Here is a 27,115-nt window from a genome sequence, read left to right as displayed (position 1 = left end):
GACGTAGACAACGCCTCCGTTGACTTTAACTTGCAGCCACATTGGATGAACTATAAGCACCGCATAATACCCCTAGTGGATGTAAGATTGGCATCCACGAAACCCTAGAGTCTTTTGAAATAAACACTGTAACGACAAAGTAAAATGGAACGTAACCTGCCTTGCGTTAAAGCACAAATTCTTTCACACTTCTACTGCCAGCGCTGCTGACGGAATATTTGTAAAATAAAAACCAGTTGAGAATTTGCGACTTTATAACAGTCCATTTTAGTTTTGCGTTACAGTGACTCTACGATTGCGAACGAGAAAATCTTAAGCCTGCATTAATAAGTCCACATCTGAGACTGAGACTGCACTTGAGAACATTTTCTTAGCTCAATGTAGGTTTAATAATACAGATCTTATACTATATAAGGTATGTCAAAAATTGTGCAGTTTCATCTACATCTTCCATCTTCACCTTCATTTTCACATCACTGTCTACACGAATAATGTCTTAGTTTTATTTCCGAAGAAAATTATTAATAAGATATCTATTCAGATCGTCAGAAAGTTAAGCTTCTGACAAAAATCTAAGAGTTTCTCCAATTCTAACTTGAAAATGGTTTATTTACATTTATACTCCCCCATTGATCAATCTAATACAAAATCTTCAGAAAGGAGATTTAATTTAGTAGTGATATCCTTATCAACAGGGAAGAATAAAAAAACGATAGAACAACTAAATTCAATAGGTCATCTGAAAATTTTGGATTTCGGTATTTCAGATGGCAAATTGATCAAGTTATTGATATAAGATTAGAGAACAAAATGAACGTGCACAATTATAGACACACCCAACTACTTCTTAACTCCACCTTAATTTGGCATTTGATAGCTACGCGACACTCACTGATGACTAGTCCGCCATTATGGAAAAGGAAACACGTTCACAGTTTAAACATTAAAATCCGTCTGCCACATCTCTACGTGCAGCTTCAAGCTGACACTATACCAAACTAGACAGCGGCGCTCTAGAAGTTACCGGGGACGCTGGAAGCTGTTGCAGCTGCTGTGGCGCTTGAGGGGGAAAATACACCCCAGTATCGTTTGAAAACTGTGGATGCATCGCCAACGGAGTGTGAGGCATCGAGGTCGGTCTCGACTCGTGATACAGAATCGGTACTCTCACCAACCTTTGAGCCGCATGCGCCATGTTCGCAGCTTCTAACTCCGCAGCCAACTGCCTCTTCCACTTATTGCGCCGGTTCTGGAACCATATCTTAACCTGGGTTTCAGTTAAATGCAGACTCGCAGCCAGACCAGCGCGCTCTGAACTGCTCAGGTAACGTTTCATGTCGAAAGTCGACTCCAATTGGAACACTTGTGATCGGGAGAAGACTGTTCTGGTCTTCTTCTTTCTCTTTCCTAAGCTTGTGTTAGGGTCTCTCTTTTCGTCCTTATCGAAGTCGTCGGATTCGTCGACATCTGGGTCTGAATCCTGTGGGTCTTGCTGCTGGGGGTATAGAGCGGGATGTAGGCGCGGAGAGCGCGGGGAAGAGCGAGACGGCGATGGTGGAGAAGGTGCTCTTGGAGGACTACGCAGTCTTGGGGAACCTGCTGCTGAACCTTCTTCGTTAGTCGTCGAGTCCTCTGTAACAAAGGTTTTTGGATTAGACATAAAAAAAAGGATTTATATATATTTTTATATTTATATTTTTATTTATTTTTATTTCATTTTTACAATGTGATTTGTATTGTTGCGCTCTGAGTGAATTCACGAGGATCGCAATGTGGGTTATTTGTTACCCGAATAGGTAATTAAATATTATAATGTTAAGATTATGTAAAAAAATAATGATAGTGTTAGAATAAGAATATAAATAAATAAATAATGGCCTAGAGCATAAGAGAATCTAGCGAAGTGAGGCCATCGGCTTCTTCTATATTACTACTTCCATCTACTGCGATCACCACGGCACCAACCCGCCTGCCCAGCAAGGTCATCACATTAACCCTTTACCGGCCCACTACAGAGCACGGGTCTCCTACAATCAGAAGGGGTTAAGGCCGTAGTTCACCACGCTGACGGCTGACCCAGTGCGGATTGGTGGACTCCGCACACCTTTAAGAACATTAAGTAGAACTCTCAGGCATGCAAGTTTCCTCACGATGTTTTCCTTCACCGTTGAAGCAAGCGATATTTTAATTACTTATAAAAACGCACCTAACTTAGAAAAGTTAGCGGGCTGGGATTCGAAAGTGAAGTCGAGCTTCTACCCAATGCGCTATCACCGCTACACAATGCCCATCATGGTGATGTCAGGCAAACCTTCGACTTGAGAGAGGAGAGATGATAATGGCCTAGCAGATATGAAATATTGAATTTATTTGGTGTAGAAATATCATCGTTATCAAACCATTGCCGATCACATTACAGGGCACGAGACGGTTTTACCACTCTGGCCAAATGTACGTATGGTACGCTTCGCAAGCATTTGAGAACGATAATCTAGAACTTTGAGGCATGCAGGTTTAATCACAATGTTTTAATTTTCCATCACCGTTTTAAGCAAGTGATATTTAATTGCTAAAATCACACATAACTCCGAAATGATATAGATGCACTGAGCTGTTACAAATTCGAAGAAAAATGCATTTAATTTTTAAAGGAAACTAATCTGGCACATACCCAAAAACAAAATATTCAGATTTTTTTTTAAGAAAAAAAATATTCTCTATTTGGAAATTTTATCACTTAATTAAAAGCTAACTTCACAATTAAATTCATAGGAGTAGTCTTTGTCGACAGGGTGATCTTTCACGGTCAAAGCCACCCATCAGACCAACATGTATTTATTTTATTATGCAAAAGTGACGTTTTTCCGCAAAGATCGCGAGTAAACGCCTTTTGCAAGCCTGTTGTGAGATACGTCATCCCCTTGCGTGTCAGAGTAAATTAATAATAATGATTAATTCCCAAATTGCGCCTGCTGAGATAAATTATTACAATCGCCACTCCACTCCAATTTTGCAAGTGAGCTAGTCAAGTACGATTATATCAACGAAGTCGTAAGTAACATTAAACAAAGCCTTTTACCCGTAAACCAACAAAGTCGATGCATTTGTATACAAATAGTTTAACAACCTTCAAAGGCTTCTTCGAATCGAATCGACACGTTCCATTCGAATACGATTCCGATCCAATTACAAATGTTAATCTAATCGGGGGATTTTACGCTTTTGATTAGGCAATTTGGCGGCCTGTTCTTGTTCCTTTTACCACAGACCGAAGCCGTATTTGATAGTTAAATTGATACAATTATCTATGGTCAAATTGAAATGTGGGACATTGTATTTTTTTTGAAGTGAAACTTCTTTAGAATCATTGGTATTTCAAATCGGATGCAACGGAAAAAAACAACAGGTAAGAGACACAAACACAAAAATGTGTAGGATGAAGCCGGCAAAGAATGAAACAGAAATATACATACTATTTTATGTTTTTTTCCTATTTAAGTTACCAAGGAAACCGAATAATATCTAGGAAACAATGTGTTTGTTTCTTTATCTAGATATTATTATCCATGTATAGGACAGAGTGAGATAGAAAACATTACACATTTTTTTACCTATTCTAGTTACCATGGAAACTTAATAATAAATCTTACATTTATCCTAATAGTTCTGATACTCTACATCCACCTCAATCTCTCGTAGGCTACTTTTCAGAAGTTATACTTCCGCCGTGTGTGAATAAATTCCACATTATTTCTTTTTAATAAACTAAAACAATTATGTCATAAAGAAGTTTAACTTCTTAGTAACAGCATAGTTTATAAGAGTCCACTGCTGAACTGAACGACTCTCCCAACCGGAAGGTTTGCCCATAATCACCAAGCTGGACAAATATGGTTGGGAAACGCAGTAGTAATGCAGCAGGTAGTAACAGCGCTGTGGACGCTGCTGCCCACCCCCCGTTATATTCCCTTAATCGCCTCGTACGACATCCGCGGGAAGAGAATTGGTAACAGCTGTTTTCTGATATGCCGGCATCACACGAAATTGACCTGTCAATGAAACCAGGGACAGCTAATATGCAATATATTTGAATTTAGTCTATCCTTCAGTCAGCCTACTTTCTACGAATCAACGAGGTTAAAATTGCCGTTATTTCTATACTTTTTTTAACTTTTTTAAATTTATGTGAAACGTCTATAGGCGAGGGTAAATCTGATACAGGCTGTGACGACTCATAGCCACGCTATATGATGAAATACTAGCTGACCCGTGCAACTTCATCTGCACCAAATCGGTTATTACAGGAAAACACGAATAAAATTACATTTTCTAAAAATGAATCCTAGCTAAATCGATTTATCGCCCCCGAAACCCCCTGTGTACTAAATTTCATGAAAATCGTTGGAGCCGATTCCGAGATTCCAATTATATATATATAAGAATTGCTCGTTTAAAGATGGTACCATAAAGATACTCGTATGTACCATACGTAGTTGAGTTGCCGCCATTTCAAAAAATTCTTAATTTTTTTTTTAATAAAGATGTAGTAAACAGTCTTTATTTTATGATTCAAAATTGTAATGATTTATCTTTCCAGGACGCTATATCGGATTCCTGTCGTAATCTGTTCTTTTAGGCATGTAAGTTGTATAAAACAGTTTCAATGTTTCACATCTGCCATCCCGTGACGGCTCACACATTTTGTTCATTAATTGGCAAACCAAGCTGGCCCAACTGAAAGACGGTGAGTGGCGAACCATCTCCTGTAAACACGTCCTGAAACGCCAGTAATTACACCGGCAGACACGCATAATATGGTAGTACTTCGTTCTTTGATAAATTCCCTTAGTCTCATACGACACCCGCGGGAAGAGCAGGGGTGATTGCAACTGTATTCTGATCTGTAATGGCATCTAACAGAGACACTTATATTTTAATCCTCCGCAACGTAAACAAAACATTAGCATAGACAATATAACCACCTTAAATTTGATATACAGCAGCGTCCATTACGAATACCAGCTGTTAGGGTTATTTATTAAGTCAAGATTATTTACTGTCACAATATTATTTAAATATATAAAATAACATGATCAAGATCCTAGTATTACTAGAGAATTGTTATTTCCGGATGATAAGTATGAATGTAATTGTTATAAATACTGTTGACGGTAGATTTGTAATAGTTATTTATACAACAATTATTTAAAACAGACTTAATGAATAATTATAATAATATTAAGTAAATTGTATAAGATTTATCATGGATTGCGAGTTCGTTTCCGGTTCGTGCGCTTTTGCTGAATCACGTGATCAACAACAATTTAGGAGGGGACAAAGATGGCGCCTAAGGGGCCATGCTACGAAAATTTAGGCATTCGAACGCGAACGTTCAACGAAGTGGCAACTTGTGTTAAATAGTGTCGAGTAATAAATGAAAATAGAAGTGTAAAAACGAATAAGGAAAATAAAAGTTAATGAATAATAAGAAAGTTGTTTGAACTCTTGGCCGTTGCCAATAGTTCAGAAGTGGGACCTTAAAAGGATAAATAAAACTTCCTTTCACGCCTGCAAAAATGTGAGTACAAAAGCCAACTACTTTTCTGTCACTTTCTGCTTTCGTTTTTTTCCATATTTTTTTTGTTTTTGACTATTAATATTATAGACGAATGAAAAACGTTGTTTACGTTTTAAAATCTTATAACAACTAGAAGTTCACTTGAGATTACTAGAATATAATTATAATGGTAGGTTACTTAGATCGAATTATGTTACACGCAAAGCATACCTATGAGGGTACTTACAAAATAAACATAACCTAAAGTTGTGGTAAATGACTCTTCGCCTGGCAAATAATAAAACTATTGCTTGTTAAATGCGTTGAATACTTAGTTTATTTGTTTGATGTTTTTACAAACATGATAAGAGTTCTTCTTTGATTTATTAAGTGGTTTACAAGAAATAACTAGATTCGTCTTGTTCCGCCACAGATGTCGACGTTAAGTTTTATTTGCAGTGTCAAGTTAGTGTCAGTGTTGTGTCAGGTTTAATTAAAATAACTGGTTTGGTAACTGGTTTAGTTAAAAATAACCGTGTCGGTTAAAGTTAAAAGTATCTGCGTTAGTAAAAGACACTGCGAGCAGCATGGGCAAGTGTTGGTTAACCATAAAAAGATTCTTAAATCTATACTCGAGGCACAAGTTTCGGGAACTGCTCGTAGCTTTTTGTCAGGTTATGATCAGTGGTAGGTTCGTAACAGCTATTGTCAAACAAGGTTTATTAAGTGATTAATTCTTAACAAAATTCAACGACCTTCGATTACGCAATTAAGTAATGTTAAAAGTTTTTTTTTACTCCCTCAAGATTCAGCAATGACAACAACAAGGGTATTATTCAATAATTGTTTTCCTAAATTTACTTTTATTTTTCATTACTAAGTTTAATAGAAACACTTATCGGCTGTGATTTCGTATAATGAATTTTATTCTAAGCTAATATTGTTTTTATTTCTGAGTTCGAGTGACATGGATGAAAATAACGCCCAAGATCAAAGGTCTAATGATGAGTTACTGAGTCAAACCCGAGGTTAAGGGTTAAGGATATTAAATGCCCGAGGTCAAGGGCTAGGAAGTGAAGGTCGCGGTCAAGACCTGAGGATTGTTGATGGTCGAGGTTAAGACAGAGTGATAAATGATGGTCGAGGTTAAGACCGAGTCATAAATGATGGTCGAGGTTAAGACCGAGTCATAAATGATGGTCGAGGTTAAGACCGAGTCATAAATGATGGTCGAGGTTAAGACCGAGTCATAAATGATGGTCGAGGTTAAGACCGAGTCATAAATGATGGTCGAGGTTAAGACCGAGTCATAAATGATGGTCGAGGTTAAGACAGAGTGATAAATGATGGTCAAAGTTAAGACCAAGTGATAGATGATGGTCGAGGTTAAGACCAAGTGATAGATGAAGCTCGAGGTCAAGACCTAAGGATTTTTGAAAGTCGAGGATTGGAAATGTCGGGAACGTCACGAAGACATCGAAGGAAGAGGAGAGCGGTTTCCACGGAATGCTAAAGAATGGAAGACGGACAAGACATAGGAGTAAGAGATATCCTTGTACCTCTTCAGAGTCATCTGGTGAGTCAGTCATAGCTCATTCAAGGTCAAAGCGTGCTAGGAATTCGGCGGGGTTCACTACCGCTTTTTTTAGATAAATTTTTATCCATTATTATAGATGTAAGGAGCTCAAATAACTTAATTCCTGACTTTGATCCCATGACTAAGGAACAAACTATATTAACATGGACAAATAAAGTTGAGGAGTGCGCGGATATCTATAAATGCGAGGATAAACAGACATTACACTATTCTCTCCCAAAGTTGTGTAGTATTGCTAAAGTCATGGTATCAGGGTCTACCCACTTTGTTGTTTAGTTGGGCAGAGTGGAGAGAAAATTAATCTTTTCCCAGTCGTGAAGACTATGCTAAGCTCCTGACGGAAATGCTTAATGAGCGAGTCCGCTACGGTGAATCCCTGGAGCATCATTATTGGGCTTAAATTAATATTTTAAACCGTTGCAAAATAACTGGTAGACAAGCTGTAGACTGTTTACTTCATGGCGTAGACGATCGTGCTGTAAGGGTAAGGGCACAAGCAGCCCAATTTTCTGAGCCTGAATTAGTTTTAAAGTATTTTAGAACAGTTAAAGTGGCGAATATGAGAGACTGTAGTGACATTCGTAAGAAAAACATGGTTGATAAGAATAATGTTTTAAAAAGGCCAACGGGGTCCAAATTTACTAGTATCAACGCTAATATTCGGTGCTTCAATTGTAACCAGACCAGAAATATGATAAACCTTTAATTAAATTCACGAATTGGGAAAAGGCTAGGGCACCAGGTGACTAATTCCTATAGAAATAAAACCAACGTAACCCCAAATCACTTTCCATTAGAAAAGAAGAATGAAAAACAAGTGTCTTAAGTCAGCATAGACGTTAAAACCAATGTTAAATACATAATAAACGCAAAAATTATTAATATGACCTTTTAATATCACCTGGATGTAGGCAGTCAGTGTTCGCTAATTAGGAAAAGCGATGCGAATATACTAGATTTCAAATTAATTACAGAAATAGACTTGCCGATGTTAAGAGGTATTGGTGTTAATCTTGTGAAGCCACTGAGTTTGATAGCCACCACCGTAGAAGTTCAAAATATTAAAGAACTCGTCGGTATATATGTAGTTGAGGACTACGTTGTAAAGTAACCAGTCTTAGTAGTTATATTTAGCAGACTTCAAAATAATAATAAAGTACATCTCATTTCAAGTAGTTCTGTTACAATCCCAATGAACTGTTTGCGTATTGTACCAGTATTTTGTGAACTCAAGTGATGGTAAGGTTTTTGTTAATGGGTCAGTTAGAGGCAATGATGGTAAAGAATTTTATCTATTACCCGGGGAATATAGCATTGAAAATAATCGTTGTGCATTATTAGTCCAAAATGTGTCTGATAAAATAAGTCTTTGTTGACCCGGGCGATTCGCGTAAATAGAACGTTAGATATAAATGAAATATCGATAGCTAATAACAATAGTTTTTCCATGTTTTTTTTTCCTTTCACGCCTTTGGTTGCCTGGAAGAAATCGCTATGTAGCAATAAGGCCACCAAATTGTACTCTCTTGCTCTGTATTTATATCTCTAACTACTTTTTTTTTTCTTTTGTGTACAATAAAAGCGTATTCATTCATTCATTCATCAATAAGTACGATCGAAATAGATGACACAATAGTATGCAACACTTCAGTCCTTGTTGTTAGAATACAAAGAATGTTTTTCGAACTTCTAACCACGCAACGGAGTTTTAGATTGACGTGGTTTTTTTTTAGATAGGCATAGTTGAAATGAACGCGCTAATCTCATTAAATGCTGTTTTGATTTCGATTTTTTTTTTGATTGCAATTAAGGCTGTATAATCACGCCACAAAAAAAAAAAAAAAAAATATTTTTGAGAGATTCTGATGCGTGCGATGCGTGAACGGTAAACGTTACGCCAAACGACGGAAATATGGAGTAATATATCGGAATTGTTTCTTTAAAGTTCTATAAAATAGTCCGCGACAAAATTAGACTACTTTCTGAAGTTGACTCATTCGCGGGAGAAGTCGCGCGGGTCCGCTAGTCATTGAATATAGACTTAGGGCAAAAATGTCGCACGTGGATGCACCTAGTCGTAACCCAATAAATGTTCAACCAGAGTGAGTTACATATTCTTGATGTCTTGTCAGTAGTTTCCGAACAAGATTGGATCAACACCGTGCAATCCGCGGACGATGAAACAGTTGGAATTAAAAATATCCTTAACGATCCAAAAACAGACTACGTGATTGATATTCATAAAAATTTTAAACAAAAAAATTGTCGCATTTACCGCATAGGACGCATAGGATAGGGGGCGAAATTAAATGGGTTGTGCCAAGGGGGGGCCCGGTGGCAAATTAATTGTTAAGCAAAATCATGATGATGTAGGTTACTATGGTTATGAAAAAAAACACTAAAACACTATTCGTTCTAACGTATGAGAAGTTGTGTAAAAAAAAGTACGTATGAGCTTGTCTGGAATGTGCTTACCATAAGACACCTGGTGGAAAGCAAGAAGGCGAATTACATCCAATAGAGAAAATTAGTATACCATTCCACACCATCCACGCTGTTCACCCTTTTATTAAAAGTAAAACTAGTAATTGCTACTTTTTAGTCATTATAGACGATATACGAAATCTCTAACAACAATGAAGGTCATGAGAGATCACATTAGCTTCTTTGGAGTTCCAACTAGGCTCATAACTGACACAGGGTCCAGTTTTACCAGCAAGTCATTTAAGGTTTTCACAACTGCTGAATTAAGAGCTGTTGCAACTCAAAGAGCCAAGGTGGAATGGTTCAATAGGACCATTAGAGGCATTAGCTACTTGTAATCATGGTAAGGAAGAAAAAGCTTGGGATGAGCACATTCAGGACATACAAATAGGTATAAACACTACTATTAATAAAACTACACAAAAGTCACCGTCAGAACTTTTATTTGGTTTTGCTATAAATCATAAAACTTGGGGAGTACTAAGTACAATATTAATGATGATATCATTAATGATACAGTAAATCTACTAACGTCCGATGAATTGGAATGTACTAGGGAAGAAGCATCTAAACGTATTGAAGAACAGTAGCAAAAAGATGTTGCGTGTTTTAATAAACGTAGAAAACTGAGTAAGGAATATAGAGTAGGAGATTTAGTTCGAATTCAAAGACAAGTTCCCCACGACGGTCAATCACAAAAATTGGTCGTTGGTCCATGGTCCGTTTCGTATTATTAAGGTACTTGAAAATGATAAATTTATTGTTGAGGACACTCCATTGTCAGGCAAAAATGGATGCAGATATGAGGGAACAGTAGCTGTAGATAAAATTTAACCATGGATGAGCTTTGACCGAGCCTTTGATAGTAGTTCGAATGATGATGATAACATAGAAAATAGCAATATTTTAAACAATGAATTTTCCACGAATAATAATTAATGTATTAAGGATGGAAATTGAAATGAACCTGTTAATAATAATGAATAAAATTCAATAATGCATGCATAATAAAATAATTAAAAAAATTATGGTCTTCATTATAGTTGACTAATTAATTATTTAATGATTTGTAGTTTTTTTTTCTTATATTGACTTTATTCTTTTTATATAGACTGATTCTTTATTTTTTGTTTTATATACAATTTATATGTAAATAATGCCTACGAAATTATTAGTCTCTTGCAATGAATTAAGGAAGTGATCACATTATTGTGTTCGTTTAAATTTACTCTTTGTTTGCATTTGGTGACTGAATCGCGAAGGGACTCGCGCTCAACAGGAAGGCCGAGCTGTTAGGGTTATTTATTAAGTCAAGATTATTTACTGTCACAATATTATTTAAATATATAAAATAACATGATCAAGATCCTAGTATTACTAGAGAATTGTTATTTCCGGATGATAAGTATGAATGTAATTGTTATAAATACTGTTGACGGTAGATTTGTAATAGTTATTTATACAACAATTATTTAAAACAGACTTAATGAATAATTATAATAATATTAAGTAAATTGTATAAGATTTATCATGGATTGCGAGTTCGTTTCCGGTTCGTGCGCTTTTGCTGAATCACGTGATCAACAACAATTTAGGAGGGGACAAAGATGGCGCCTAAGGGGCCATGCTACGAAAATTTAGGCATTCGAACGCGAACGTTCAACGAAGTGGCAACTTGTGTTAAATAGTGTCGAGTAATAAATGAAAATAGAAGTGTAAAAACGAATAAGGAAAATAAAAGTTAATGAATAATAAGAAAGTTGTTTGAACTCTTGGCCGTTGCCAATACTTCATACTAACGTCTTTCTCAACTTGGTCTGTTTATCTCACATCGAGAAAGCGCTACCAACTTAAAGAAAATATTTCACCGCATTCACGGTAAACGCGTATCGAATGGTTAGCTTCGATGGTAACTCACACTCACCTTCCCTTATTTCTCAACGCGTTTGCCGTTATGTCGATTTACGTGATGGTTAAGTCATTGGAATATTTGTGTGTAACTCACACTCAGCACTCTGTATATCTCTCACGGCCACGGCTATATACTAATACTAGCTGTCCGCGACTTCTATCTAATTCAAGTATTCAGTATCGCTAAGCCTTAAATGAGGGGTTTGCTGCTGTCCGCTGAGGAGTTCTGTCCTCTATCTCCAACCTCAATCAGACCTACTTAAAGTTTGGGCAAAATCAAACACATAACTCTATATTACAAATATAATTATTTAAATAGGTTATAATTTGACGGATTTATAGCATAAAATCATCAAAAACTTTCAACACCTCTCCCAGAGAAATCGAGCTTAATGTCGGGATAAAAAGTATCCTTTATTCTCTAGCACTTCCAAGAATATGTGTACAAAGTTTCATGAGGATCGGTTAAGTAGTTTTTGCGTGAAAGCGTACCAAACAAACTTACATTGACATTTATAATATTAGTAGGGATAGGGATAGGGATAGGGATAGGGATAGCGATAAGGATAGGGATGAATAAAGTGTTAATACTAAAATGTATTATTATAAAAGCGAAAATGTATGTTTGTTTATTTGTTTGTATGTTAAGTATGTTTGGCCGCACCGATTCACTGCACTAATCTTGATGTACATAGGATAATTTCACCCCGGAAAGCATTAGATTAACTTTCCCAAAGAATTTAAAAATATATCCTTTGTTTATGTTTATCATATATATATTAATATTTAATTATGCTTTCTTTAAAGCAGAACCATTCTTGACGAAATGTTGTACATTATTAATGTCGAAAAAATATCTTACAACAGGTGTTGCTGAATATCAATTACCGCATGGTGCTTTTAAAATTACATACGACTGTGGAATACAAATACATCAGCGCACATCAAAGAGTATACAATCACTCTACGAAACACTGCACAGATTCTATTTCACTGATAATAATTGGACAAGACCGGACAATGCGACAATGCAAATTCAAAATTCGAACATAGCGCAAAGGCGCGAAGTCAAATGTCATCAACGCTGTTGAATGAATCACTACAATCGAATCGAGAACACTCCTATTACTGTCACTTCATTCTACACCCTAAATTAACACTGACAAGGCTTAAATTACCTAGCCCCATTTCCGTAAGTTTTGAGATCACTCACCAGCGTTACTCGGTCCGTATTTCTATAAATAAAGCCTAAACAAGCGGCTCTCGGGAAAATGGTTGCTACAGCAGTGATTCGCATTGATTTTAGAAGCCGTATCAGGTAATCCTTTGTTACCGTTGGCTTGCTGTTTACACAAACGCTTACTAGTTAAGCAGTTTATGAATACGGAATTGAGTTTTAAAAGTTATTTAATAGCCGCTTATTTTATACTGAATATTAATTATAACATGTCTCTAATAGGGCTAAATATTTTAAATGCCACTTTCTTTAACTTACATAATAGGGATTTAAAACACTATTAAAACCTGTAGAAAATTGTAATGTACATATATTAATACTGGTTTCAAGTATTAAAATATTATTTGCATATATTAAATTTTTACACAAATTAATATTGTTTTGATCGAAGTTGTCTTATAATTGTCTGTGCATTTCTATTATTAAAGTCTTTCTAAGAAATCTGTGAGATTTAACTAAGTTATCAAACGTAACATCGACAGGAACTATTATCCTTTACCATACAAAGATTGTATATATTTCTTCTATATAGTTCATTTTTGTTTTATTATTATTTTGATGACTGTTTTTTGCAATCACGGCTAACGATAGTATAATCTAAGATAAATAACGTAATAACATAAAAGCTGTTACCTTAAAATAGGTTACCTATTTCAAAGTAACTGATATTTTGGAAAAAAAATTATGTCTATTGATAAAAAAATCCGTTTGCAAGTGGAGCGCAATCATGTGGTGAAACTGAGGGTAGATAAAAAAACTATTCGTTACGAGCATTCATTCCTAACGGTAGTCAACTTCGATCATGAAAAAAAAATAAAAAAGGCTCAAATGCACTCACAGCAATCCGAACAAACCGCATTCGAAAATTAAAACAACCGCATGCGACATCTCCGAAAGAGAAAATCTCTTTTGGTGTCGCGCTAAAGGGGGAATCGTACGGGTGCGAAAGAGACGGGTATATGTTTGCATGTTTGACATTTCACCAGTGTTGCTATACGTATAAAAGTAGTAGGTATGGTAGAAAGGCATTGTTCGGTCGGTTTGGACCGCGTGAAATGGCGCTCGCTTTGTTTTCCCCGGAGATGGGTTTTGGAAAATTAAAGCGAAATGAGCGGGGTTGAGAGAGCAGACGAGATGACGATTGCTTGTTTACCATAAGCGCGCCGATACCCTGGCGACATGTTTGTCTCACGACAATAAGTTCTTAACTCCATTTTGCATATAAATTAAGGTACACTTGTCAATATCGAACAATTTTAACCAATTATATTGACGAATGTGTTTAAAACAGAATCATTTTGCAACTTGTACCTTTAATAAAGTTTCCAAGTAGGTACAGCACTAAACTACTGAACTGCATTATCTTTCGTACTAAGGATAGTACTACCTGAATTGTTTTAAGTTTGATGTCCCTATGGAATCATACCAGCGTATTCTTGTTCACACTCTTAGTTGGTACTTCTTTAACATGCAGTTGTACAAAATGAAAAAAAAATATATCCCAAACATGGAAATATAATACAATAGGATAATATAACTATAAGCTCAAGAACTTTGACTACTGCCGCATATTTTGTAAGACATAAAGTGGTAAGATAAAATGTTGCCAGTTTATACTCGCTCTAAATATAGCCTGGTAACATACAAAATGTGAATGTGAGAAGTTGCCAACAATACTCGTCGCATGCTCTGGCGAATTAATTGCAGACTTTGAATAAACTTCGATTACGCTCAATAGTTTGTTGCCGAAGATTGTGGATTTGTATGAAATGTTTATCATTGAAATATTATTTCAATGCGATTTCAAAGGAAATGTTCGCGTTTCAGTCTTAAAAGTTGAAACTAAGGATATGAACAGATGTTTGGAAGCGGTTTTCAACTTTAGGCCGATTTTTTCACGCTGGCAATTATTAGTACATTGTAAAACAAGTGCAAAAAAACAGTAGTTTTATTTCAGACGCTAACCGAAGAGTGGTGGTGAATTCGAAGATAAAATAGATTTTATGACTACATTTACATTATTACAGTCTTCATTTTGATTAAGATGAAAATGGAGATTCGCACCATTTAGAATTTGTGATTGTCTTTTACGACATATTAAGAATAAGAACGCGTAAGCATGCAAGGAACACGTTTTACAATCTGAATTCCATCATTCTAAATCGAAGGTGTTATGCCTTATGCGATTGTAATTACATCTGCAACCACGCCCTTGAATACGGAACTCAACAATTCTGATTAGCGGCAAAATAAGCTTTTTCCGCATGGTGCTGTCACAAAAAAGCTTTGCTATTACTATTTACGACGCAATTATTGTTTAACCAAACTTACCAGTTATGTAGTAAGGTATTTCAGAAAATCTGTGAGGCGTTCTCTAAAAATATAAATAAATAAATTAATATCCTACGACGACACACACATCGCCATCTAGTCCCAAAGTAAGCGTAGCTTGTGTTATGGGTACTAAGATGACTGATGAATATTTCTATAAAATATAACTAGCCTACCCAGCTCGCTTCGCCGGGCTAGATTTTGCTTTATTTTATTCAAACAATAAACTTACATCATTAAATTTTTAATTTAAGTCATTCTCTTCTATTCTCTTCTCGAGCGGGTGAAGATCATTATCTACACCCATGTACACCCAACAATAGAATATCATCAAAGTAAATAAAAGCTGTATTTGACAGTTCAAAAATAGGAGTGCTCCGATCGTCACCATACTTTACAGGATTACTCGCCAAGTCAATCCGGAGATTCCCTGAAAGTTTCATTGAAATCGGTCCTGCCGTTTCGGAGCCTATACGGAACATACCCACACACTTTTTCTTTTATATATAAAAATAATATACATAAATTCTTATAATATACAGATAAACACCCAGGCACTGAAAAACATTCATGTTCATCACATAAATATTTTCCAGTTGTGGGAATCGAACCCACGGCTTTGGACTCGGAAAGCAGGGTCGCTGCCCACTGCGCCAGTCGGCCGCCAAGACAGTAAAGTAATTACTAGTATGACATATCACAACTGCGGATAATATCTGATACCCCGTGATATTATTAAAAAACATTACACAAAGACTGCTAACGGTGACGCAACATCACAAGATTTTACACATCCAGAAATTCAAATAGGCAGCTTTGCTATCGACAAAATTTTACGGAATCGTATAAAGTGGACGACCAGTTCGTCAGAAATATCGACAACAGTGACATATCTTTTCTTCGCTACGAAGAAATAAATAGATTAAAATTAGTTAGGGAATTTCCAACCTCATTTTGCAACATTTAGCATCTTAATATTTTCACCGGTTATTTTATATATAATTCTAATATTCATCTTATTTATTGAGCGAGGAACTATAGTTATATTGTGGTATTGTAAGAACCAGTGCTCGTCTGCGGCGACACCGCTTGAACACGGTACGTAATGCCGCGATTGATGTCACCATGACACGCGGATGAGCACTGCTACGGCCTCGCCTCACGAATAATCGATTCCCGTACAACACCCACGCCTCGCGAGCCGTGATTTCGAGGGGATGGCTTTTTTAGCGCGGCCTGATAACCGACACTTTTAAGTTGCTGAGTGCTAAATGAGGTTGAGAAATTCATTTCAAGTAAGCCACTACATATATGCACATTTAACAAATCGTGGTTACTACACGATTGATGAATTCCTTAACGACAAGGCTGCTTGGAAGCAGGCCACTCCGCTCTCATCTGTCACAAAACAGAAGAATTTTAAAGATTGTTAAACTTTAAAATGAAATTGGAACAGAGCAATCTGCTGAGTTTCTTGCCAGCTCGTCTCAGTGGAATCTGCCTTCCGAACCAGTGGTAGAGTCTCTACAAACAGACTGACTTAACGTTTCAAAAGTGCGTATTAATTTGGCCTACTTGAAATAGATGAATTTTGAATTTGAATTTGAATCGAAACGTCAAATTTGTTTGGTCGTAGTGACTCTACCACCGGTTCGGAAGACAGATTCTACAGAGAAGAAGCCAGCCAGAAACTCGGCGGTTGTTCTTTTCCAACATCAACTATTTACATTTTAACATTATTTTTTCTATCTTGTGGGAGATGAAAGCGGAGCCGATTGCTTCCAAGCAACCTTGTCATTAAGAAGATCATCAATTGTATTATAACCTCGCTGTTATAAATGTGTTTTAAAATATTCTTTAGACTTATGCATCGGTAGTTCAAAAATTACCTTAGGAATCATATTATAAAAGCGTGTACTAAATCCCACAAATGACTTCTGTACCTTTCGCAGACGATACTTCATATTAAGCAATTTGGTTTCACACGGGGTCGCTCAACAATCGACGCAGGTGTTGAGCTAATACAAAACATATTTGAAGCCTGGGAGGAGTCACGTGATGCACTTGGTGTGTTCTGTGACTTATCTAAGGCGTTTGATTGTGTTCAACACGAAACGTTAGTTAGGAAACTACACCACTATGGAATTCAGGGTGTAGCTCTAGACTTAATGAGTAACTATCTACGCGATAGAATTCAGAAAGTCGACGTGAATGGAAAACGGTCTAATGGATCAGTTATGAAAATAGGTGTCCCACAGGGGTCTATATTAGGACCATTTCTGTTCCTTATTTACATTAATGACCTTCCTTACCTTGCCAAGGATAAACACGGGATAGTTCTGTTTGCCGATGATACATCACTGACTTTTAAAATAAATCGACGTGAACTAGCTTTTGACGACGTAAACAACTCTCTTGCTAAAGTGGTACAGTGGTTTGAAGCTAATAATTTGGTTCTTAACGGAAAAAAAACCAAGTGTATAAAATTCACTTTACCTAATATTAAACACGTGAAAACCACTGTACTACTTAATAATGAGGAACTGAAACTGGAGGATACGACAGTTTTTCTAGGAATAACGTTAGATTCTAAACTTCAATGGGGCCCTCATGTAAATAATTTATCGAACAGGCTTAGTTCTGCTGCCTATGCGGTAAAGAAGATACGCCATATGACCGACGTAGAAACTGCTAGACTGGTATATTTTAGTTACTTTCACAGCATTATGTCATATGGAATTTTACTTTGGGGTAATGCTGCTGATATTAGCACTATTTTCGTGCTGCAGAAGAGGGCTGTTCGTTCTATCTACAAAATGGGTCCGAGAGAGTCATTGAGAGATAAATTTAAAGATTTTAAAATAATGACAGTGTATAGTCAGTACATATTTGAAAATTTAATGTACGTCCATAAAAACATTTCTAAATTTAAGAAAAAATGTGACTGCAATAATTTAAACATTAGAAGTAAGAATAAACTTACAGTGCAATATACTAGGTTACATAAAATTCATAATTCGTTTAAAGGAAATTGCATACAATTCTACAATAAACTACCAATTGACATCTTGGAGATGTCTCTTAAAAAGTTCAAAGTTTGTATTAAACGTAAGCTTATAGAAAAGTCCTATTATAGTATAAAGGACTACGTAAACGATAAAAAAGCTTGGGTGTAAATTATTGCTCTAACCAGGTTGCTCTTCTAATAATTTAATATTACATTGTGAGATGGCGATAACAAAAAAAAAAAAAAAAAACACCCGGCTAAGTTTGTTGTGGGCTTCTTCTTAGACCGGGACGCGTTTGGAACCCTCGTAGCTTTAGTTTTAAGTTTACGAATGTGGTTATCGCCATCATCTCACTACCGTGTAATTCTTATGTACGCATCAAAAGTGCCACCTGTGGGCCTACTTGAATAAAGATATTTTTGACTTTGACTTTGACTTTGATATGCAGATGACATTAATTTATGACCATTTCTAGATTTTTTATATAGAGCAAAGAACTTGAACTATAAATGAATAATCTAGTATTTGGGTAAATAATAGAGATAACTAAGCAATAAAAAAGGGGAAAAAGCATCTGGACGCCAACCAGAGTCTTAAGGTTTCTTGAATAATATTATTCGCAGGGTATGCAAGAAACATATCATATAAATTACCGCCCTTCTTCGATGAACCTGAAGCCGAGATGTTGAGCCTTACTTATTGTATACCTTTAATTACACAAGTCACCACGCCTTTTAGACCGGCACAAGCTGCTTGATGGCAGAAATAAGCATTGCGTAGTTCCCCGGACGAGCTCTGTGACATAAAGCTTTACTATTCATTAAGGCTGCGTAAAAATAAGTCTGATTGACACGCGTCGGTCTTATCATATTTTACTCGGTGTTACCATATTCAAGCACGCGATTACACCATATTTGTCCAATAGTTTTCCATTTAATTAAAAGTGTTTGTGTCGTGAGTGATTGTTTATTACTATGTAAATTTTCGGCTCCCCATTGAAGGAACCCAATACGATCTCTGGCATTCACCTCTAACTTTTCGGAGTTATGTGCGTTTTCAGCAATTGAATGTCGCTTGCTTCAACGGTGGAGAAAAATATCGTGAGGAAACCTGCATGTCTGATAATTCTGCATAATATTCCCAAGGGTGTCCGATTTGCCATGGTGGACTCCAGCTTAACCCTTCCCTGAAAGGAGGCCCGTTGCACTGTACTGAGCTGTTAATAGGCTGTCGATGATGACCTCAAAGCGTTACTGAGATGAAAGGTCTTGACAGACAGACAGGTGGACAACAATATGATCCAAAAGGCTTCCGTATTTTACTCTTGATGTACGAAACCCTAAAAAATGCCACAACTCAGATTCTAAGTTACTTACTTAGTTGTTAAATACATGTTGAAAAACAAAAAAGCAATTGTTAAATTACCTCTGGGTGGAGTCCTTTCGTGAGGCCTCTGCCAGTACCAAGGCGCGGGCACGAGGCCTCCGTACCGGCCAGCTAGCGCGCTCCACTGAGATATGAGTCCCAATCTGTAACAATCAGAAAGTTATCATGAATTTTCACAATCATCATTCATCGTTATCAACCCATTTCCGTCCCACTATAGGGCCTGCGTCTACCTTCATAAAGGAGGGTTTAGTCTGTAGCACACAACAATGGCCAAGTGTATATTGGAAGACTTTACACGTTATGAAAATTAAGCTTAGAAACTTAACATAATATATGTAATCTACTTACATATAATATGTTTGTTATATATTTATATATATTATGTATATTTTATATTTATACATTACGTATATTTATTTAAATTATATATGTATTTGTATCTACATTTTGGTAAATATGAATATCTATAAACACTCTTGGCACTATCCCGTTCTCTCGTTGGAAGTGCTGTGTACAAAGGTTGCCTGTAAGAGATTGCTTGCAGCAATAAGGCCGCCTTTGCATGTCTACAATATGTACTGTATACTCTTTACTGTTTCTTTTCCTGTATGTTATACGTGCAATAAAGTGTTACTTCTTATTCTTCTTAATTTGCTATACTCCGCGAACAGCAGGAGAATCTTTATGGTGTAATCTATAATTTCGACAATCCTACGTGGTGGTAATGGCCAAACCCTGCTATTGTGAGAGGACTTTAGTCCAGCCGTGAACTGTTATAGGCTATAGAAAAAGGAAAGTTTTTGTTGACTGAGTGATTCTTAATGTTCCAGATTTTAAAAAGTCCTCATACAAATAATTTATTCGAAGGAACATTGTTGCATTTCAACTCAAAGTTATAACAGCGAGTATTTCAGAAAATATTCATTTGTATCGCATCTGTATGAACAAGAAGTAATAAATTTACTCGCGAGTAAAAAGTTTACTCTTTTTTGTCCCGCAGACAAACCCATGCGATATATCGATATATAAATATCGATTGGATGGAAAAGGGAGACGGATCGCTCTCGGGAGACAGTGATGTGCTTTCAAGCTGTTTTATCGATAAATTATGTTACCAAAGTAAATCATGTTTTTATTTACAAGTATATATATATACTAGCAGACCCCAGTGCCATCTTTCGGACTGATTGGTGAATCTAACCATCCAGGATGTCACCCAAACGCATCCAAAAAAATTCATTCAAATCGGTCCAGCCGTTTAGGAGGAGTTTAGTGACATTCACACGCACACAAGAAATATATATATAAAGATATATATTACAAGTTAGCTCAGATAAAATTACGAAATTATGAATTCCCAAATTGCTTCTGCAGGTGTTCAAACCTCTTGGACCTCCGCTTGTAAGAGAACAGATCTCACCACTACGCCACGAGGGTCATCATAAATACGAGTTTTTCGTGAGTTTGATTTTTTTTACCCCAAGAAGAGAGGCAAATAAATAATTGCATAGATTTTACAGTACATAATAGACAAAAACGATATATTTGTCTGTTTGTAACACTTTAGTTCCATTTATTTAATTCTATTAGGTACGTTACGTTTCTAGGCAATTTAACATCATTATTATAGCGTCCCTGCTACGAGAATTGCTACGTTCTTCTACGAGACTTCTACACTCAAACTACGGCATAGCTACAGGATACGTTCACATAATATTACTTAATATACTTATAATCAATACTTCAATACTAATTTTATAAATGCGGAAATGTGTTTGTTTGTTTGTCCTTCCTTTACGTGTATTTGTTTTAAGTCTATTCTTTGTAGATTTTTAGTAATAATTTAGTGTTTTTACTATATTCTTTTTCGCAACTGAAATAAAAAACAGTGCCAAATTCCATTTAATCCGAGAAGGTTATCACACTAGCCAAAGGCGAGGGTTGATAGTAAAGTCGAGGATCAATTGTTTTCTGTCCTTGTAGTACAATCTACTATTGATTGTACACCACGAAAAATACATAGAGCAAAAAAAATTACATCACAGAGTATACAATCATCGTCACCTTATCGCTACACGTGATCTCTTCCATCACTATTCTCAAAGTCAATGCGTCGCTGCACTTCGCTATTTCGATATTCGAAACAATAACGATTGCAGGCATTCTGTTTATTTATACGTTTGCACGATAACAGATAAAGATGGCTTCCAGTGGATTTCATTCACGCATTAGAATATGAATTTTAAAAATAAAACTTCTCTTTTAATATGTATAAATATAGTATAAATACAGTATGTAGTGGTGAAGCTTTATGTGAGCTTTTCCAGGGAAGTACTACAATACTTATTTTTAAGCTACATTCAAAATCAAATCAAATCAAAAAACATTTTATTCTACACCTAATAAAAATAATTAGAACAAAAAATAATAACGTGAAAGCATTTAATAACAACAAAAAAAATTCAATTCAAAAGACTCTGAAAAAATAATTCTAGTAACTACTAGTTATAGTTATATACATAAATACAAATCAAATAAAAGCGCTAAGAACAGAAGTCATAACATTCCATTTTAATTTCATAATTTTCCGTAAAAACAAATCTCGTAACTTATAACATACGTAAAATAGCTTAAAAGGATTAAAGTGAACGCATCAAATATCAATACACTTTAAAATTCAATAGATCATCAACCCTAAAACCCAAAAAACAAGAAGCGATGCTCAAACTTAAGAGCTCAATGGCGCACAAAAAAGAATCGGAGACATTACCAATTTGCATTGGTCCCGCATTTAATCCCCGCTGAGAAGTTCCAAACTCAAATTCCATTACTCGATAAAGTACTGCTTCCTTTTAAAGCGGAAAGGAAGACGCCGTGCCGTGATTGGGTGGCTCACCGCGCGCTGATTGGCCGGCTCATGACCCCGCCCGCTCGAGGGGTATAAAAATCGATGCGCGTCACCCGCGTACTCTTTTTGCCGCGGCGCGTCTGCCTGACACTCCGCGCTTGTTACTGATAATGGCGTTTGTACTTTCTTTTATAGCATAAAGTGTTTAGTTGTATCCGTTGTCCGTGCAAGCGACACGGGAGCCTTTTGTTGGTTTAACAGATAGGGAGGTATTCTCGGACGCGTTTAAAAGCTTCTAAGAGATATCTTTTCACTTATTTCCTAGGTTACGGCGCAGACTACAATGTACCGCGTAGCTTCTATTCAGGTCGCCTTCTTTTCACTTAACTGTCAATATAATATAGCTGTCGCTTCTAATGAATAAAGGATGTGGCTTTCTAACGTTCAATGCACCGTATATTTCCCGTTTAAAAATGCAGCTTTATACGCAAGTAATCGCAAACGAAATTAAAACAAATTAACATGACTGCATAAAATGTGTGTTTAGAGAAGCTGCAAAAATAACTTTAGTGAGAACGCATTTTTCACGGAAGAAAGTCCGTTCCAAAAATTTGCTAACTGAAATTGTAACTGACTTTTATGATTTGATATCGTACTGTCCCATTTGTTTTTTTTTTTATTTATCATAATATCTGTTGCGGTGTACAGTAGAGAAATTAAAAAAAAGAAACCATGCTCGTCCTATTATCACACAGTTGGGCTGTGGGCATACCTAAACATAACAGCTGACGTTCCTAATTTCACCGGATGGAAAGCGTAGATTTGGTCCATTTCTTAGAAGATGCCTATTCACTCTTGTTTACTTATATTAACAATTTTGACAGTTTGATAAGACGACCTCCCTGGTTAGCCCGCTATCATCTTACTGCATCATCAGTTACCACCAGGTGAGATAGAAGTGAAAGGCTAACTTTTAGTGAAATTAAAAAAACATTGGACATTTTACATTAATTTGCAACATCTGTATTTTGATTTATTTGGTCACTACCTCTGCTTCTCCCGCGGTTTTCGTACGAGGCGACTAAGGGGTATATAATGGGAAACGGGCAGCAACGTCCTCTGTCAACAGTGGCGTGCACAGGGTTTTCGACCAGGGTATGCATAAAGAAGGAAGATGGTATAAAATTGAAGAGTCCTTCCCCTTTATAAATTACACAAAAATTTTAGGGTAAGCTGTGCTATTGTGCATGTATGATACTACCATCTACGGCAATCCACGCCCAGCGTTCTAGAGTTGGAAGCCATCTTTAGAACTGCAATAGACTGATTAAGGCTTTTAATGATTAAACAATGTTTTTGACTTGAATTTAAATTTTAATTAAATTGTATCCAAATAGCATGTTTCTTAGTGATAAAAACTCTATATTGTTTTAAGTCTTTGCAAAACTGCTTAAAACAATACACCGCGACTTGCAATTGATTTTTTAAATAAATGATAGGCAGAGATCGCTACTTAGCCGCCTTTTTGGACACCACAGCTTAAATAATGTTTTTTTTTTCTTAACATGTTGTGAAGCACGAATAAAAAGTTTTAGTAAAATTAACGAATGTATCATTTATTTATTTATTTATTAGGGACAACAGACAGTCATGCACAAAAATAACTAAAAAGACATCTAAAAATAAAATAACATTAGCACAACACCCACATCATCGTCCACGAATTACTAAACTTATATTAAAAAATAGGGCTGCACAAAAATAAAAAAAAATAAAAAATTATATGTATTACAAAATTAATAAATAATTCATCACTTATAATGCAAACTAAGTAAGCAGTTATACTTAATACGACTTATAATTTATTTATTTTATATTTCAGATTACTTATTACCAACTTGTTGAAATTACTTACACTACTTGCATGAATGTCAACGATCATATAAATATCGTATCATGCAAATAAAGATTTAACTATTAAACTATTCTAATAAAGGATGATTATCAACCAATTATTGACCCACTTTATGGCACTGGTCTCCTCTCAGAATGAGAAGCCTTTGAGCAGTATTCCACCACGCTGGCCAAGTTCAGATTAGTAGACTTTACATACGAAGAAGAACACACTATGAAGAATTCCAAGGCATGCAGGTTTCCTCGCCGTTGGAAGAATTGATATTTTAATTGCCTTTAGAAATGAAATCCTCTGAGATCGACACAGTTGTGTTTGTATACTCTTTGCAGTTTTAGTAGTATCTCAGACAAAAAATTTTCGCAGGGTTCATATCAAAAGCTCGCTGCGCAAATGTTGGGTATATACGAGTATCTTATTTAGTTCTTTATGTTCGCGTGACATAAAAATGAACCTACTTAATGATTTTTTACTGCACTATCGACACCTATACATTGTTTCTAGACTGTAATAATGCAACTTAGTGTTTACATCCTCATCGATCGCCAGAGTAACGCAGTGTTTGCATCCTCTTTGTAGTTTTAGTAGTGTCTCCGAAACAACATAGTGCCTAGTTAGATTCCCAGCGTTCATATTTAAGCCTCGCTGCGCAAATGCTAGGTCTTTATGTTCGCGAGACATATATTAAAATCTCTCTTTGTTGCGAGCCTTTTGGTAAGCGCTTCTCTTTTATTCCCGTTATTTGTTCACAATGGCGAGCACTTAGAACTAGTTTTGTGTCCGCGCTTACAATGGCAAAGAGGCTGTTAATATACCACTATAGGGTATTTTCTTTTTTGCTTAACCACGGCAATGCAAAGGAGTAAATTTAAAAGTCTTTAAATAGGTTATAGTTTTTATTTATTTTTATTTTTATACGACAATACACACATCGCGATCTAGCCCCAAAGTGAGCGTTAGCTTGTGTTATGGGTACTAAGATACCTGATGAATAATATACATAAATACTTATAATATACATACAAACATCCAGACATTGAAAACCATTATTGTTCATCACACGAACATTTTCCTATTGTGTGTGCGCCACTCGGCCGTCCGCCGATAATATAATATGTTACCCAAACTTTATTCCACAATCGTGAAACAACGGAGCTTAAGTTTTCCATTGGAAACCAGATTATCTCTAACCAGCTCAAAAAAATAACAAAAATTGTTCATAACAACAAAGATTTAGTTATGAAATCTAATCTTGATTACGCTCCCGTAAGCCCTATATCAGCTTTCAGCGTTTAAATAAAGAAATAAAAACCTGTAAACATTTCTGTAAGAAGCTAAAAAGAAACAAAAAAAAAATGGAGTCAGAAAATGTTTTTACAGATAAGACGTCTACCACTACCCTAAAGTATGTACACAGGAAAATAATTGTGGTGCAATATTATAAGAAAAGCGGTTATTAAATGGCCTTAATTTAATACCTATAATATTAACCTGTAGTATTTTTATTTTGACGCAATTTATACTATTTGAATAAATGCGACTTTAAGTAAGACACGAGAGTAATAAAGACACTTTCTTTATTTATTTGTCCTTTTTTCACGCCGTAACTAAGCCCTCCCTAACAACTAATTTTTTTTTTTGCATAGAGCTAATTGTACGGACGGAGAGTAACTAGATTTATCATTTATAATTATTATTATATATTATTATCCCAGGAAAGCTAACGATTCCTACGGGATTTGTAAAAGATCCTGATAATCATTAACAAAAAAAAACTTATTCTATTAAAAAGTAACTTAACGTGTAAATTTTCCTAATGGCCAATCAGAACTTAATAATTGTATCAATGTTAATGAAAGATTAATAGCGATGATCGCTTAGTAGTTAACATTAAGGTCTCTCTTTCTGGGGAACCGAGTTGGAGCCTTGGCACGCACTTTCATTTCTCGGAGCTTAAGTAAATAAATATCACTTGTTTTATCGGTGAAGGATAGCATCGTGAGAAAACAAGGCATGCGAGATCTACCAATCAAAACTTGGCTAACATGGCCTCAGCCTTTCTCATTCTGAAAGGAGACCCGTGGCTTGGCTTGTACAGGGCTGGCCAAGTGTCGATAACTAGACGTCACACGTATTTAGAAACTTTATAAGGAACTCTGTAGCATGCAGGTTACCGTTGAGGCAAGTGATATTTATTTGTTCAAAAATTTGAGCGAAAGTAAAATTCAAAAGGTTCAAAATTTATTTATTTCAAGTAGGCCTAGTTTATAAGCTCTTTTGACACATCAATTTAGTCTTTTTCAGAGTAAGATGTGCGTGCCGGGGACCGAACTCGGACCCCCACCCCGAAAGGAAAGCCGAAGTCTTATCCACTAGACAACGCTTCTATTTCAGTAAATAATTAATAAAAAATAATAATAAAAAAAAAATAAGTCATGCTAAAAACTTTAAATGATAGGGAGGAATTATTTAAATACCTTAAATATTAAATCGCTGTCTCTCATAACTTGAGTCATACGAAAGTCGTTAAGTTATTTATGTTTAAGAGGGGCAAGTAAGGCACCCTTCAGAAACCAAGATTTTGGGGTGAGGAGTACCTACTCCGTATTATTAGGTGTTTAAATAGGGGCTGTTTATCTAAAGATTCTATTATATTTATACGGTGAGAAAGATGTTAGAGGCGGCTACAGGACTTTAAAAGAACTTTATAATGTATAAGTGTAAAGAAATGTTAAATTATATTTGTTTTGAGCATAATACGAAATATTTAGGCGGACAAGTTCTAACGTAATACATAAATTTTTTTTTAACTGCATTCTGATTTGGACTTTGGATGTTCTA

General features: G+C 35.8%; 1 protein-coding gene across 1 annotated transcript in view; it reads right to left on the bottom strand.

The window, feature by feature from the left end:
- Positions 1-988: 988 nt before the first annotated feature.
- Positions 989-27,115, bottom strand: part of LOC120634260 (homeobox protein HMX3-B-like) — a 48,448-nt gene continuing 22,321 nt past the window's right edge. The window contains exons 3-4 of the mRNA XM_039904750.1: positions 19,551-19,654; positions 989-1,632 (exon numbers count right to left, since the gene is read on the bottom strand). Coding sequence (XP_039760684.1) covers positions 989-1,632; positions 19,551-19,654 — 748 coding nt within the window. The remainder of the gene's footprint in view (positions 1,633-19,550; positions 19,655-27,115) is intronic.

Source organism: Pararge aegeria, chromosome 23 (genome assembly GCF_905163445.1).
Source record: "Pararge aegeria chromosome 23, ilParAegt1.1, whole genome shotgun sequence".
Taxonomy (NCBI): Eukaryota; Metazoa; Arthropoda; class Insecta; order Lepidoptera; family Nymphalidae; genus Pararge; species Pararge aegeria.
Note: the sequence above shows the minus strand (reverse complement) of the source record. Positions and strands in the feature narration are given on the sequence as shown.